The sequence below is a fragment of the Cupressus sempervirens genome, chromosome 8 (assembly GCF_028749045.1).
Source record: "Cupressus sempervirens isolate cs-2001-9-10 chromosome 8, ASM2874904v1, whole genome shotgun sequence".
Taxonomy (NCBI): Eukaryota; Viridiplantae; Streptophyta; class Pinopsida; order Cupressales; family Cupressaceae; genus Cupressus; species Cupressus sempervirens.
This window is the reverse complement of record NC_143125.1, coordinates 673,120,321-673,136,109: the sequence shown is the minus strand read 5'-3', so window position 1 is coordinate 673,136,109 and position 15,789 is coordinate 673,120,321. Positions and strand designations below refer to the sequence as shown.

Below are 15,789 nucleotides of genomic sequence, written 5' to 3'. Positions count from 1 at the left end.
TGATCAAATGACTCATCACTCTTTAAAAATGTTGATTTTCATATAAACCACTTCTCAAAAAAGGAGATGGAAAAATGGACTTCAATTGATTTTTTTTTTAAAATAAAAAATATCGTTAGAAACTAGAAAGAAAATGCTAAAAATCACTAGTTTACATCATCTTCAAATTCTTTATTATTTTTTAGTAATACATATTTGAAAATGAAATTTGTTTTAAAAATATCCATTTTAGTGTCAAAGTTAACCAAAAAGTGAGAATCATTACTATGGCCTAACTACATATGTCTAAGTACTAAACTGATAACAATAATATGTTTCCTTGCTATTGGAATGGTTTTCTATTTTATTTGTTGGTCAGTAGCAGCGCTGATGGTATTGATAGTTCTATTCTGGAACTTTTTTATTTTTTGAAGTATAAAACTAGTATCAATCAGATGATTGGGAGGTAACCTCTGGCCAATCTTTAGCATTTTTGTACTCTAGGGTTAGCCCCACGTCCTTTTGGCTTCTATCTAATACTTCAAAAACAATACAGGAATATCTATATGTTTAAGAAGGGTTGGCTACTAGACTAATCTATATAACTGTAAAGGCTTTGTAATTGGATCTAGACAAAGAAACAACAACCCATGACTTGATAATCTCAAAGAGGAAAGAGGGTGTTCCTTTTTTATCTATTGTTAAAGGCTAATATAATTTTTTTATTACCCATCAAAAAGGGAGGAGAGTAAGGAGACATCTTCAATCTATGTGGCTTAAATAGCTCCTAGCTCGAATTCATTTAAGGAGAAATTGGACAGAAAACCCCCATCAAAATTTAATACTTTAGTTGTATAGAAAATATCACATTCAAATTCCCCATAAATATATTTCCTATATGATATTATATTTTAATATTATAATGGTTAATATATTTTTGAAGTTATCAACGATAAGATTACAATATGATGAGAGAAAACTAAATTTACTAATAATATTTTTCATGTTTATTATAAGAATTAATTATTACTAATGTATCAATAATTGCAGTTTACAATTTTTTAACTTTTTATAATATATTAAAAAAAAATATTTTTTTAGAAAGTTTATTAATATATTTATTAGAATAAACTATTTAATTATTATATAATAACTGTAAATATAATTAAATATAAAGAAATTAATTTAAAAAAATAAAAATTAGTAATATTATATTAAGATGATGTATTTCTCATTTCTTTATCTTATTATCTAATATATAATTATTTTATCTTTTAATCAAATTCTAAATTTTAAATTCAAAAACTTAAAATATTTTATATGTATTTATCAATACTTATAATTATTAAATAAGTTTTTCCATTTGAATACTATTTAAATAAAACTAATAAGTAATGTTTTGATCTAAATATAGAAACGAACTTAAACTTCGAATTTGAAAAATTTGCAGCCATTTTCATTACAGCCAGAGTAATTTTCTCTGAATTCTCACCTAAACAAATGGGACGATATAAATTGAATAATTTACCTGGATTCCGAGCAATGGAAGGCGATGGCCTTCACAATCGACGGCCCCGTTGAGGGGAAACAGTTGTTGGACAGCCGGTGTAAGTTCTGGTGTGATGAAATCTGCAATGCTCAGCTCTTCTGTGATGGGATAAAATTTTACCAGTATTTGAGACAAAGCTTCAGCAAGACGTTCTACACAAGAGGAGAAGTCGTTGGCAGGGATGTCATAAAGGAGGGCTTTTTAATGTATTGGCCGAACAGCATTTGTAAATCTAAGGAGGACAATTTAATCTATTGAGAGTCGGATGGAGCGGCTGGAAATACGGTGCGCTTTTTATTAACATGAACCATTTTGCTCTCCCGCAGATATGAGATGAAATGAAAGCGCTCTCATGAAGTTTCATTAATACACTTTCAAGGCATCTTTAATATATTTAATTGAAGTCAGCCCTGCATTTGCACTGTCCGTTGGGGATGGCATGTGCTTGGAAATGAAAGACAAAGGAAAATAGAAATTGAAAAAGAAGGTGAAGTTTTACTATAATGTGCAAGTAGTGCTGTAACATGTGCATCCTACTCAACACTCTGTTATAATGTGCAAGTGATTTTCTAAGATGTTCACACGCTGAGCGTACCTTGTGACCTACATTGCTTAAACAGTAGACTGCAATTTTCCCTAGCGTAAAAGAAGGAAAAATGTTGAGATTACAGTTGGACAGACTACTTCTTGTAGTTGGATTTAGATGTACATAGATATCAATGTGTCACAGATATTTCTAGAAAAGTGAAATTGTTGATGGAAGGGTAGGAGAGCGTGAGACTTAGAGGAGTAGCAGAGAGTTTTAGAGACCTTGCCAAAAGAGGAAGTTGCCGATGGATTGTCTGCAACTAATCTGAAACTACTTGCCGAGAGGTTAAAAGTAGTTGAATGAACAAGTAATTAAGTAATGGCAGAACATCAAACTGATTGAGGTTAAAATCGAATTCTTTCACAGATCTGACCACCACCTGCATTTCTTATTGCAGTGAGTGGCGAAACTACTTTCACCATCTGCCCAACGTCTGCATTTGTTTATTTTCAGTTTTTGGAAAATAAAATATGAAACTTCTTGCAGACTGGTTGAAAATAGTCTAATGCCCATGTTAAAAATAGCACAATGTTAAGCCATTTGAGATTGAAAGTAATTGTTTTGACTTATCTGTCCTATGTTAATTTGCCTTTCCTATTACTGTCATTTAGAAAATACTAATCAATATCGAGGAATACATGCGAACCATTTAGCTTCCAAAATGCAGTAAATGGCTTAATTTATTTGTGATCAGCATTTTTTAAATAAAATAGGAAGAATATTCAATAAGTAAGTTATTTAGTCCAAGATTGATTGGAAGTATAAATTGACTTTCCTTGACACAATGATATCTATGCAAAGAATGAAGATAAAATGTTGGAAAAGAAATTAAAGGTTGTAAAAAATGGAAGCGAAAAAAACTAAAAACTTGTTGGTAAACAGATCTGTCACAATAGAATTTGTCCAATGGAGTATGTGGTAAATTGTTCACAACAATTGGATAGGCCCTTGTTATGTTGCCTTCCTCTGCATTTGAAGGGGCAGCTCCCTTGTATGATATGATTTTTAAAGGGTTTTCAAATAAAAAATCTAAAACTTCAAAGATCAAGAGAAAGCCGTTCAGCACGAATGCACCAACAGGTCCTCACAACCTTCTTGGGTAAACAAGAACGATAAGAAAGGTGATCAAGAACTACGCTTGAAAGCAACCAGTATTACCAAACACATTTGTTATTCATAAACACTCACACAATACCATGAGAATGTCTACTACAGCAGATAACAATTTTGATTTTAGAATAAGAAACGCAAAGCACATCTCATTTCATTTCCTTGCACCAAGAATATAATAGAGATTTTTTGATTTTATAGATAAAAAGTGTACATACTTTCCAAAATTTATCTTTAGATCAAAATTTTAGCATAGTGTTCCCTTCTCTTTAAAACCAAAAAGTCCTTTTACAAAGCCAACAGAAGTCCTTATATAGACATAGAGGTTAATAACTACCTCTTCGTGGTTAATAACCACCTCCAAAATAGATTTTTGGTGACTCTGTTGGGGAGACTAAACGAGAAAGATTAATCAGTTGCCTTTGATGAAATAACATGGTATTGTCACATGAGAATGTGCTTGTAGTTCTCCACCCAACCTTGGCTTCAAAGACACCCAGAAGGATATTATTCTAGATTTCAACACTCTAGCCTAGAGGTGTAGACGAAGTGCTCAACAATACCATCTGGTGAATCAAGTTCTTGAAGAAGAAGAAGAGTTCAAGAAAATCTTGCAAAGAGCTCCTATTGGTCACAACATTGTAATCGTTGAACGAATAGTAGTTATCCCAAGGAGAAACAGGCAAAATCTTGGTCACATCCAAAACCAAGTGAATAATAATCAATAACATGGTTGACAAAAGGTACCTTCCCTAGAATGAAGGTTGGCGACTCTATTTTAAAGATTGATTATTGACGACTCCATTTGAAGGCGGCAATTTAGAATCATGGTTTGGTACAAGGGAAAAGTTGAAAGTGATAGTGATAGCGATAGTGATGATGAATACTTTTCATATCCCAAGAAATAGATTCCTGATGAGCCTCTGCAAGTTGAATTCTTGAGGAATTTCTATGGCAGCAAGAGGCTAGATCGTAAAATGGTTCATCCCCACTTACTTTAAGTTTTTCAAAAGATTGAAGAAGAGGATGAAAAGGATTATGGTTTTCTTTTTCATGATCAAGAATTCTTTTTGGAAAAAGATTCAGCATATAAAGATAAAGAAGGCTTTTCTGAAAAATGTGTTTCATCTAAATTGGCAATGAGGAATACTAAAAATGTCTCTCATGCACCCATATCTTAGCAAAATCAGATTGATCCTAAGCAGACAAGCTTCTTGAAAAGTTTCTATGGTGGACAGAAACTTGACCTAGGAGTGATTCATCCATCTTTGCTCCGAACTTTGCAAAAGATCAATGAAGATGATGGTAAAGATAATCAATTTTTCTCTCATAGACCCAAATCATTTTCAGAAGGAACTTCCACATGTGAGCATAAGGAAGAACTTGATAAGAAAAGTGTTTCTTGTCAATCGAAGATGGATAGTGGTGGTCAAAAAGGTGTCCCCGTGCTTGCACCTATTGCTCATCAAAGTCATACTTCCTTTGATCCCAATCAGGTTGAATTTTTAAAAAGCTTCTATGGTAATGCACGCTTGGATCCTAACAAAGTACATCCTTCTTTACTTCCAATGCTACAAGAACTTGAGAAAGAAGACCTGTGCAAGAATTATTTTATTGGCAGTAGAACATCTCTTGATCCAAATGTTAGAAAGGATTCATCTAAATCTTCATGCATGAAAGAAGATGGGGATCCTATGTGTAATGAAGGAGATAGTCGAGGAAGAGAGTCTATAGGAGAAGAAGGGTTTACAAATGTATCAAAACATGACTGTGAAGATTTCAAAATCCAGGAGAAATTATTCAATCATCTCAATCCTAATGAGAAAGAAAGAGAAATATCAAAATCTCAAGAAACTACACAACAAATGATTGAAGATGAGGAAAATGTGGATCAAGGTGAATTTCATACTGCTTTTATTCCTACTTGGTGCCTCGATGCTTCAGATGATGACTTCCTATGTGGAGAAAATATTCCCAATCATCCTTTGATGATCATTCAAGATGATGAAGCTATTGACGATATTCATACTTCAGATGTTATGGCACAATCTGAAACCACTACCATTGATGGAGATAAAAGCACCAATGAACTTCTACAAATAACTAATTTCCTTGAGCAAATGGAGACCTTTACATTTGATGATATTGATGAAATTGTGATTAAAAGATTGGTTGATGAAAAAGCTAAAAATCAGCTTCAAGGAGAAGAAGATGAATCATCTAGCCTTCATTCCTTATCATGCATGCAACAAGAATGTCAACCTTTCACATTCCATGAAAGATTTCTTGGAGAAAGATTAATGATTCATAAGGACATAAATGTCATTGAACATATTGAAAATCAAATTTGTATGAATATGGAAACAAGTTCCTCTAATCCAATGGAAGTGGAATTAAAATCCTATGGATCATTCGAAGGACAAAGAAATCCTCTTTTTGAGCCTTCTCATCAAATAGGAGATTCCATGTTTAAGAGATTTTATGAGGAGAATAATGATGATCAAATGAGTAATGAGTTAGCAGGTGATCTCATGGAAGAATCTAATGAAGGCAACTCTAATGATGTTTTTATCCCAAGTTTGTGCTCAAAAACTTTGGAAGGTAATTTCCTCTATGGAGAAAGTGTTTACTTTAATCCTTTGTTTCTAGATGAAGGCATTTATAGTGATACTTCTCAAATAAGTGTTCAAGGACAAGGTTCAATGGTTGTAACTCTAGAGATTGCTTCATGTCATAGATTGTATGAAGGCAATCCAATACAAAGTTTGGTATCTTCTTGTCTTAACCATCAAAAGACCCTTCAGATGGGAAATTTTAATATTAATGGGATAAAAAATGAAGTTATGGCCGAAATTGTTGAAGATGGTATCCATGTAACTCAAAAGTGCCTAAAAATTCAAGATGATCTTTTGGAAGATAAGGAAGAAGAAATGGATCATGAGAAGATTCAATATAACGTGGATGTGCATCCTAGTTGGAATAATTTTATAGAGGATTCAAGCATGACCATGCCCATGGAAAATCAAGAGTATCTAGTGTCAGAAATGAGTTCAAGACTTCATGATGATCAATTAGTAAAAATTCAACTAGAGGGTTTTCCAAGTAGAGGAGAAGATTAGGGATGCATTCTGAAACCTGATAATCTTATACTTCAACTCTTTGAAAATGAAGTTATCAATGCTATGCCACAAGAGCTAGAGTTGATTTTGAAGTCTAAGATTTTTTAGGAAGCCTGGTTATTTGGATATGTTCTTTCATCTAGAGATGTCGAGCGTGCTAGGAATTTTAGAGTTAGAATTCAAGGAGCACACTTATACTTGAATCCATGGAAGCTTAAGAATTGTCACATGTTGGTAGACCATGGTATTTATTTTCCCCAGCTAGTGAATGGATTTGCATGATTATAACTTAAGTCATTGAAGGTAGGGAAACCTGCCTTGTATATAGTCTAGTTAGGAGTTTGTGTTGCTTTAGTTTTTCTTTCTGTTGTCCTATTTTTGGTGTTCATTCCCTCTTTTGTAAATTGGTCCCTCAGATGACTCTATTTTATAGCCCAATGGATAAGGCACTATTTTATTCATTTTGGATTCAACCTTCATCCTTGTCAATCCTTGTCGCTAGTTAGAGCCAGTTGTTGCCCAGTTATAAAACTGTTTCAATTTTATAAGTAACGGTTAATTTTTGAAACTTGCCTTGTTTTAAGCTTTAAATTGGTCATTTTATCTCCTAATCTTTGTGAGTTTCTAAATCTTCATGTCTCTGACTCATTCCTAGCTCCGCGTAGCACTTGAAATTTTTAAAATTTGACTTCCAAGCCCCAAATTATTGCAGGTTAATGGAGAGACCCAAAATACATGTTTTCAAGTTTATCATTAACCATTAACCTCTCAAAAAGGTTAATGATAACGTTAAAATCGCACATTTTGCAGTAGGTTAATTAACCTCTCAAATAGGTTAATGATAATTTTCAAAAACACGCATTTTGGAGTAGGTTAATTAACCTCTCCAAAAACACACTTTTCTTAACCCCCATGAGGCAGTTATTAACTTGGTTAAAGTTCCTCTATGAGAAGTCAGATATGTAAATGGCTTGAAATAAAACAAAGAGAAGGACCTGCCTGATGAGAAGATGAAAGCCATTAAAGTTTTAGAAAAGTAGAAGCCATTCGAAAAATTTATTCCAATAAAGGTTGACTTTCATTTAACCGGACTCATTCATTATTTGAGAAAGGTGCTAAGCCATCCAATTTTGGACCTGAACCTCAATGAGCTATTTTCTGTGATACTTTCCCGTTGGATGTGCATTTGATGAATCCATATTTCATCTTCTCAATGGAGGCAAATCTACTGATGCCCTACTGTGAAGAGACCAATGAATTTGATGCAATAGGGCTTTTTTACAAATAAATGCATAGAAAGAATCAAAGGAAGTCAATGAAGCGAGCTTGAGAGGCACAATTTTTGACTAAGAGCAGTCACAGGTACGACATGTAAGGAAATTTGAATAAATATTGCCGATGTTTAGCTTGAACTATAGAGATAAATCTGTGAGAGTACCTTTGAGCATAAATATAGTAGGGGCCACAATGTGTGGGAGTTGTTTGACATAATATTCCTCTCCTTCATGCCTGCGTACGCAAGGGACATCTACACTTGAATAGTCACAAAGGTAAACCTGCAATGTATTACCCAGCCTCACACTAAGAATGTAAACTATTAATACAGCTCATAGCAAGGCTTTTTGGAGTAGCATCTATGCAGGATGCAAGGATACATGGGGTTGTAGGAGAGTTTCTCTAAGAAAGTGAAGTTATACACATACATTGCTATGGAGGTTAGAGACAAACCTTCCATGCTAAGAAGTTGAACCATTAATACAGCTCAAATAGCAATACATATATCACTTTCCAACACTATAGAAAATACGGCCATGATAATATAATATTCATTATCGTATATTACCCTGAACAAAGTTCAACTTTTCAAAGAGTTGCAGCCTATACAGAGGAGTGCCATTTTATCAACTCACATTTATGTCATGTGAACTTGCACGATAGTGTCGTGACATAGGTTTAGTCTTGCTGAGAATTTGAGTGGCATGAATTATAACTGCTTTTACATGATGGTCTTTCTAGCAAGCTTGCGTAGGTAATCTACAATCTACATGGAGATTATTGGCTATAACCAGCCTGGATATTTGAAGAAGTAAGAATGCTAAAATAAACATTAGAAAAAGAATCTGATTGATACAAGATAATGATTTTCTTGAATCAAAGAGGAATCTCATGGCTCATTTTCAAAATTCATGGATATGTGATGAGAAACACAAGTAATGAGTGAGATCGCCCCCGACTTGTTTGACATAATGTCAAAATTAAAAAAAGGTGATGAAAATGAACATAACATATAGAGTGATAGTGAAGTGTTTGACAAAATGAAATACTCATTCCCGACTTGTAGCTCTGAAAGCTTCACTCTTTAGGAAATTCAAATTCAAATCAGCACCCTTACCTTCTTTGACCATCGACAATCTACATATAGGGTGGAGCATCATTAACGTCATGTAGATTTGTGAATAAATTATAGTCCAAGCATAATCAAATTCTTGTGGATGTTTGAATAATTAGTTTGTTACTTTGAAGCTGGAAATAAAGAGTGTGGTGCGAGGTTGAAGGCATCTAGCATATTTGATAAAGAAAGATTGATAATCAATCATGAAGTACAAGTATCAGAGGCCGAATTATGCTCCTATTTTAAGAAGTATGCTTCAAATATTGGTGATACCATTTTAGGAAGTGTCTTCCTTCAAGACTTCTAGTCATCTCTTTTGAATGAAGAAAGGACCCCATTAGCCAAAAAGATATTAGAAAGTGGCTTAGCTTGAGTAGGCGGACATCCCATTTCAGCACAGTGCCCAGAATTGGTATTGGAGTGTGTGAATGCTTATCATCTGAATACTAGAGAAGTTATTTAATTGAACAATAAGTAATTGTCTATCTAGATCCTACCTCTATTGCTAGTGTTTTTCGATTGCCTACCCAGATGTAATTTACTAGAATCAATCTAAGAACTGCCAAAGAGTATTTTATTGCAAATTAAACTCAATGTCTAAACACCATTGCCAAGTCATGGTTCTCGCAACCAAGAAAAGGGAAATCTCAATTAGGCAAATCCATTCATAGGTCGCTATTAACAGAAGATATGGCAAACATGGTGACCCTATTAAGTAGGATTGTTGGTCTTCGGGATTTGCATGAGTTTGAAGGTTGGATGTTCCTGTTTATCAACATGATCTGTGAAGGAAAACAACATATTGATTGGGTTGAAATTATCAACGACTCACTGCATAGACAACTCATGGGACCTCAAGAAAATGACTACTTTTATATGACTTCATATCTTTTCTATGCTATTGCAAGCACCAAAAGTTGGCCAGGACTTAACCGGTAGGGTATTTATGATGATATGACCATCATTTATAATCATCTTCTTCAAATCCAGTATGATAATAGCCTACACCATTTTAGAAGAGTGAATCATGCATTCACAATGCTAACTGTAAGAGAAATTCAAGGGAACATTGGACTCAGAATTTCACCGAAAGAAGCAACAAAAGTACAAAAATATGGAAGTGTTTTCATAAAATTTCTTAAGTTTACTTATATCAAGTTAGCTCCCTATGATGGGTGTCCGCTGATGCTACCTAGATTTGTTGATGATAAACTGGTCTTAATTGAAATGTGCAGGCAGATTAGTCAAATCAATAAACTTTGTAGGAGCAGGAGGATAGATGAAATACCTTTTCCTATCGGCATTAGATATTATAGTTGTGATACTACATCAAATGCCAAGAACATTGAAAGATCTATTGCCACAATAAATTTGCATCCATACATGATGTGTTTCCCTTATGACAGTAAGGGCTATGCAGTGAATGAGTTAAAGTTAAATCCCAATCTTTATTTAAAATATTATAATATTTAAAAAATGGCGGCATTGCCTTCCATTATTTAAAGATTGATGCCTAAAAGTTAATATTTATTATTTAAAAATTGCATGAAAAAAATAAGCATAAATTAAAATAAAATATATGGCTACTCTAATTTTCAAGTAACAAAATTAAAATTATAAAATTAAGTTTTTATATTTAAAAATAAATAAATTGGCATTTTAATAAAATATTTGAAAAATGGCGGCATTGCCATCCACTTTTCAAATATTAATCACTTTTTAAAAAAATAAAATATATTGATATGGTGGCATTGCCATCCATATGAAATATTATGGAAAATAAATACAAGATTAATCTAAAAAATACATTGAAAAATATGAAAAACAATAATACATGAAACATGCAAATGTAATTTTGTATAGAACAATGTAAAAATTAAGAAATGTCATATAACAAATAAATTACAACTAAATGTAAATAGTGTAACTACTATTCTAAATGGAGATAATAATCAAAATGCAAAATAAAACTTAATAGGGAAAAAAAATTTAACAAGAAGCTTACTTTGCTTTTTGGATCTCCTTGTTGATCTTCAAATGTAAAATGCTTTTCTAAATGATGTATCTCCCTTTCTTCTTCCCAAAAAAGTTTGCTCTACCTCTCAAGAGCAATGAAAGCTTTACTTAAACCCTGTCTTCTGCAAATATGTTCTTCTATGAATGAAGAGCAAAAATGAGAGGATATGAGTGTTTTATAATCAGAGAAAAAACTCTTCATCTCCCACGAAAAAACTATTCAATTTCCAGTAAAGGAACTCTTCAAATTCCACATCTCCACTCCTCCACTCCTCTACAAAATTCAAATTAATTACTAAAAAATGCCAATAAGACAATATTACACAACGAAATTAAAAAAAAAGTGTGTCTACATGTTGTTATCTGTTTTTTTCAAAAAAAAAATATTTAAAAAAAAATACATTAACCCACCACATTATCTATTTCGTTGAAAAAAAAATATTAAAAAATAAAATAAAATGGGGTGACAGGCCATCACCCCCGCCACCCCATGTGGCGTTGTTTTATGTGGCAGCAAGACTGCATGTCAGCGGCAGTTACTGCCACCTCTGACATGCATGTCAGGGGCGGCAGTAACTGCCGCTGACAGGCGGTCTTGCTGCCTTACTCCGCAGCCCACAGCTGGCATTTTCTTTTTTATTGACATTGTAACTGCCGTGCTATGGCTGTATAGAACGCCTCTCGGCGTAATTATTGACATTGTAACTGCCGTGCTGTGGCTATATAGAACGCCTCTCGGCATAATTAATAAAAAAATTAAATAAATAATTTGTATGACAATTAATAATTTATTTTATAAAATAAATAGTAATAAGTAGAATTTATATTAATCTATATAGATATAATTTAGAGATCTATATAATATTTACAAATATAACTTTAACATCTATTATTAAACATAATTTATTTGTATTTGGTAGTTATAATAACATTCTTTTGAAACTATATGTGTCATATTCTTCGCAGCTCAACATTAATGTCTAAATGCTCATTGCCTAACTTATGATAAAGATTTGATTTAGATTATCCCGATAATTGTAAACTCACCTTGCTAATTCATTTAAACAAAAAATTCCAAAATTACTAACTTCCACAACAACAACATTTATTATACACCTTCATAAGCATTCAATGACTATGATAATTTGAAAACAAAAAATGTATATCAATTAATACATATATATACATGACTCATTATACACCTTCATAAGCAGGAACTTGAGCCTTGCCTCCCTTGTTTATATGCGCTAGCATCTAAATAGATTTAGCATATTCCAATCTTGTAATGAACGGATCCTTAGAACATGCATTCAAAATAAGCTCATTACATAGCATTACATCAAGGATTGAATGACCGGCAGGCTAATAAATTCGGGGTCACTTTCCAAGACAGCCATGACAGAGGGAGGAAGGCAAAGCTCTAATTCTACGCTTCCTCCGCCCTCTCGACCGGGATTAACAGTCACCTTTCCATCGAAGAGACTTGCCGGTCCGCTCCTAAACGCCACTGGTCGTCCCCACCCAAAATCAGTCTCATACGACTCAAACTGCGTGGAACCTGCAATCAGCAAACAATTCTTTTCCAACACGAGCGGCTTCATACGCCACTTATCAATCCTTTCCCTAATCACCTCGTTCGTATGACCTGCAATAATGCCCTTCAACAAGCCAGCCGAGAACGAAAGAGGCAAACTGAGAAGCTCCCCACACGCGGCGGTCGTCCGTATATTCTGAAAAACATTGCCAAAGTAAGAGTTGGGAAGCGGAGGAACAAGCCGCACCCGACAGTTGACAGATACATGACATTTCGTCGGCTCGTGTGGGCCCAATCGACGCGCCCGCGTGACTGCCCGCCACACGTGTGCACACAGCGCTTGGAAAGAAGATATGTGAAGCGACGAATCCTGGTTAGCCCGCTCTTTTAGGCGGCTGGTCATGTGGGCGCTGAAATGGAACATCTTTACCCGCAGTGGAGGCTGTTGGACGTGCCCGCCGGGAATAAGGGCCAGTGTAAATGCATTTAGAAACCCGCCAGTGCGTAGCAAACGACGGTCGAAGACTGGGTTAACGGAAATTTCGTTCCCATTTGCATTTCTTCTGGAGAGATGAGACCACGATTTCAAGAAATCCATGACGGCAGTCCCATCGGCTACGGCGTGGTTTATCGCGAAACATACCGCAACGCCATCTTTCAGCCGCGTTACCTGCAAATTCCATCTCAACCATTAAATACGGAACCCTAACACCTTTCAAAAAAATGCAAGCATTTTCATCACATTCCTAATTTGCACTAAATTCTTACCATTCCTACTGGAAAATATAAATATTTTAACAGTTTACCTGGATTCCGAGCAAGGGGAGGCGATGGCCTTCAAAATTGACGGCCCCGTTGAGGGGGAACAGTTGTTCCCCAGCCGCCGTAACTTCTGGTGTGATAAGATCTGCAATGCTGAGCTCTTCTGCCGTGGCTTCGATGAAATCTACGCCAGAATCGTTGCAGAAGATGTAAATCTCGCCATCCACAGGATTTGTTGTTAGCCGACCGGCCAAAGGATAAAATTTTACCAGTAGTTGAGACAGGGTTTCAGCAAGACGCTCTAGTTGAGAGGAGAAGAGGTCCGCAGGGGTTTGGTAGAGGAGAGCTTTTTGAATGTATTCGGCGAACAGCGTTTGTAAATCGAAGCGGGACAACTTAATGTGTTGAGATTGGGATGGAGCGGCGGGAAATACAGTGCGCTTTTTTTCAACATGAACCATTTCGCTCTCACTTAGTCAGAACGCAGAAATGAGATGAAATAGAGGCAATCTAAGATGTCTTTAATAACCGGCCGAGGCATCTATTATTCAGTTGCAGCAAGCATAACATATTTAATTGAAGTCAGTGCTGCATTTACAAGTATTTGCTTTGTCCGATGGAGATGACATGTGCTTGGAAATGACAGGGCCCAGGCGAAGCAAAACAGAACGTGCAAGTAACGTTGTAAGCGTACATTATCATCTACATTGCTTAACGGAAGGGGAAATGTTGAGATTACAGTTGTAAGACTACTCCTAGTTGGATTCAGATGTACATAACATGGACAGACAAATTCTTTTATGTCCGGCAATATTATATTTATACATTTCATGCAGCAGCATATTTCTTTCTTTCTTTTTTTTTTTAAGACAAAAGTGGCTAGCCACTATAAAATTTATTAATCTGATTCAACTAGGTCAATAGAAAGAATCACGGAAAGAAAACCCAGCATCATCCTTTTTTTTTTAAGACAAAAGTGGCTAGCCACTATAAAATTTATTACTCTGATTCAATTAGGTCAATAGAAAGAATCACGGAAAGAAAACCTAGCATCATCCCTAATGTTTGGTGATATTTTTAAATTTTATTCAACTATATCATTTTTAAATTTAATTATAAAATCAATATACTTGCCTAGTTAGATAAGATTATTATGGACCACAGATTTGATAAATTGTAAAACAAGATAATTTTTAAGAGTTATATTTTTAATAATGTGATTTATAAACATGATACGTTGATATTTTTAAGATTTTTAATATTATATTTTAAAAATAAATAAAAATCTATTTATTTAAAAATATTACATATACTTATATTATACAATCTTTTAAGAAATACTATAATATATATTATTATTATAAAAATATTATATAATATTTTCATTAATTTTATTAATTCAAATATTTTATATACTATAATAAATTTATTAAATGCTCGGATCAAAAAGGATTTTAATCACATTAAAATATATCAAAAGAATGTCCATTTCTAATCAAATTTGAACAGGTACATATTTCTCTATTTTATAGGGTTACAATGTATGGTAATAGCTTATCAAGGATGTCCATATGATTTTGTCTTTATGAGTTCTAACCTTTCCTTTGAGCAATCCATTGATTTAGCAGATCAATTAGTCTTTATGAAGAAGTAATGCTTAGAAAATTTATTTCTTTGGCTAGAGGGAATCTCTTGGCACAAAAGAATAATTAGCTTGTACAATTCAGATTAGTCCTCTATAGATTAGGACTCATGTCTGATCAATTGTAATTATTATTAAGAGTATAAACTGGGTAATGCCCCTTTTATTTTGTAATAATAAAGGACTCAGGTCCCGAATAAAGCTGGAGGTTTTCTTCTTCATTCTTTCCTACCAATGCCTGCTTAAATAGAGGTACTTTGCTATATTTATTTTATTATTAATTATACATATTCGAAGGCTTCGATTGATCTAAATAAATAAATTTATTAAATGAAAACTAAATTTATACTAAAAAGTACTAAGCTATTATATGTATGGGTAATGTTCTCATTTTTTTTTTAAAATACATGTTATTTTAAAAATATATGTTGTTTAAATGGATAAAACATTATATATTAGAATAAATTGCATACTATAAAAAAATTTATTTTTCAAATTTACAATAGATTTTTAAAATATATTTATTTTTTCTTAATTTATAATTATTTATCTTATTATTTTCTTAAGTTTAAAAATTCATTTTCTGCTTATAAATCTTTTATAACAATAAATAGAAATGATACATGTATTAAAATCTATTTAATTTTTTAAATCAAATATATATATTTAGAAGTAAAAAATAATGTTTAATTTATTTTTATTTTTATTTAATTTGAATTATCTCAATTTTACCTTTATCCTAATTCAATTATGTTTCTTACTACTATATGCCTCGTTAAAACATAAACCTATAAACATAATTGTTTTAATGTTTTTAATTTTATCCTAATTCTAGTTGAAATCTAATAATCTAACTCTAGTTGAAATTTAGTGATTATAAATTTTGATGTGTCTTATTAATTTGAGAAGTGAGATTCTATCTTAAGATATGTAATCAATAGAATATGAAGTGTGATTTTTATGATAAAGTAGAAAAGACATTAACATCTACCCATAATTATGCAAGTAGATGTAATAAGATGCTTTTAAATGACACAAACCCAGATAGCTAAAACGATGCTTAATTATCCACATTCATTGAATAACATCTAGACTAA

The 15,789-nt window shown here is 33.2% G+C and overlaps 1 protein-coding gene across 1 annotated transcript; it reads right to left on the bottom strand.

The window, feature by feature from the left end:
- Nucleotides 1–11,898: 11,898 nt before the first annotated feature.
- LOC149544248 (BAHD acyltransferase DCR-like) lies at nucleotides 11,899–13,553 on the bottom strand. The gene is made up of 2 exons (XM_089796377.1): nucleotides 13,095–13,553; nucleotides 11,899–12,958 (listed from the first exon to the last, which is right to left on the bottom strand). Exons 1-2 carry the CDS (start codon nucleotides 13,509–13,511, stop codon nucleotides 12,089–12,091), a joined length of 1,287 nt encoding a protein of 428 aa, XP_089652503.1. The 5' UTR covers nucleotides 13,512–13,553; the 3' UTR covers nucleotides 11,899–12,088.
- Between the last annotated feature and the right edge of the window lie 2,236 nt (nucleotides 13,554–15,789).

Coding starts and splice junctions, on each gene's coding strand:
- LOC149544248 (XM_089796377.1), bottom strand. CDS start 13,511: ATGGTTCATGTTGAAAAAAAGCGCACTGTATTTCCCGCCGCTCCATCC. Junction 12,959..13,094: donor TCCCCTTGCTCGGAATCCAG/GTAAACTGTTAA, acceptor TGGAATTTGCAG/GTAACGCGGCTGAAAGATGG.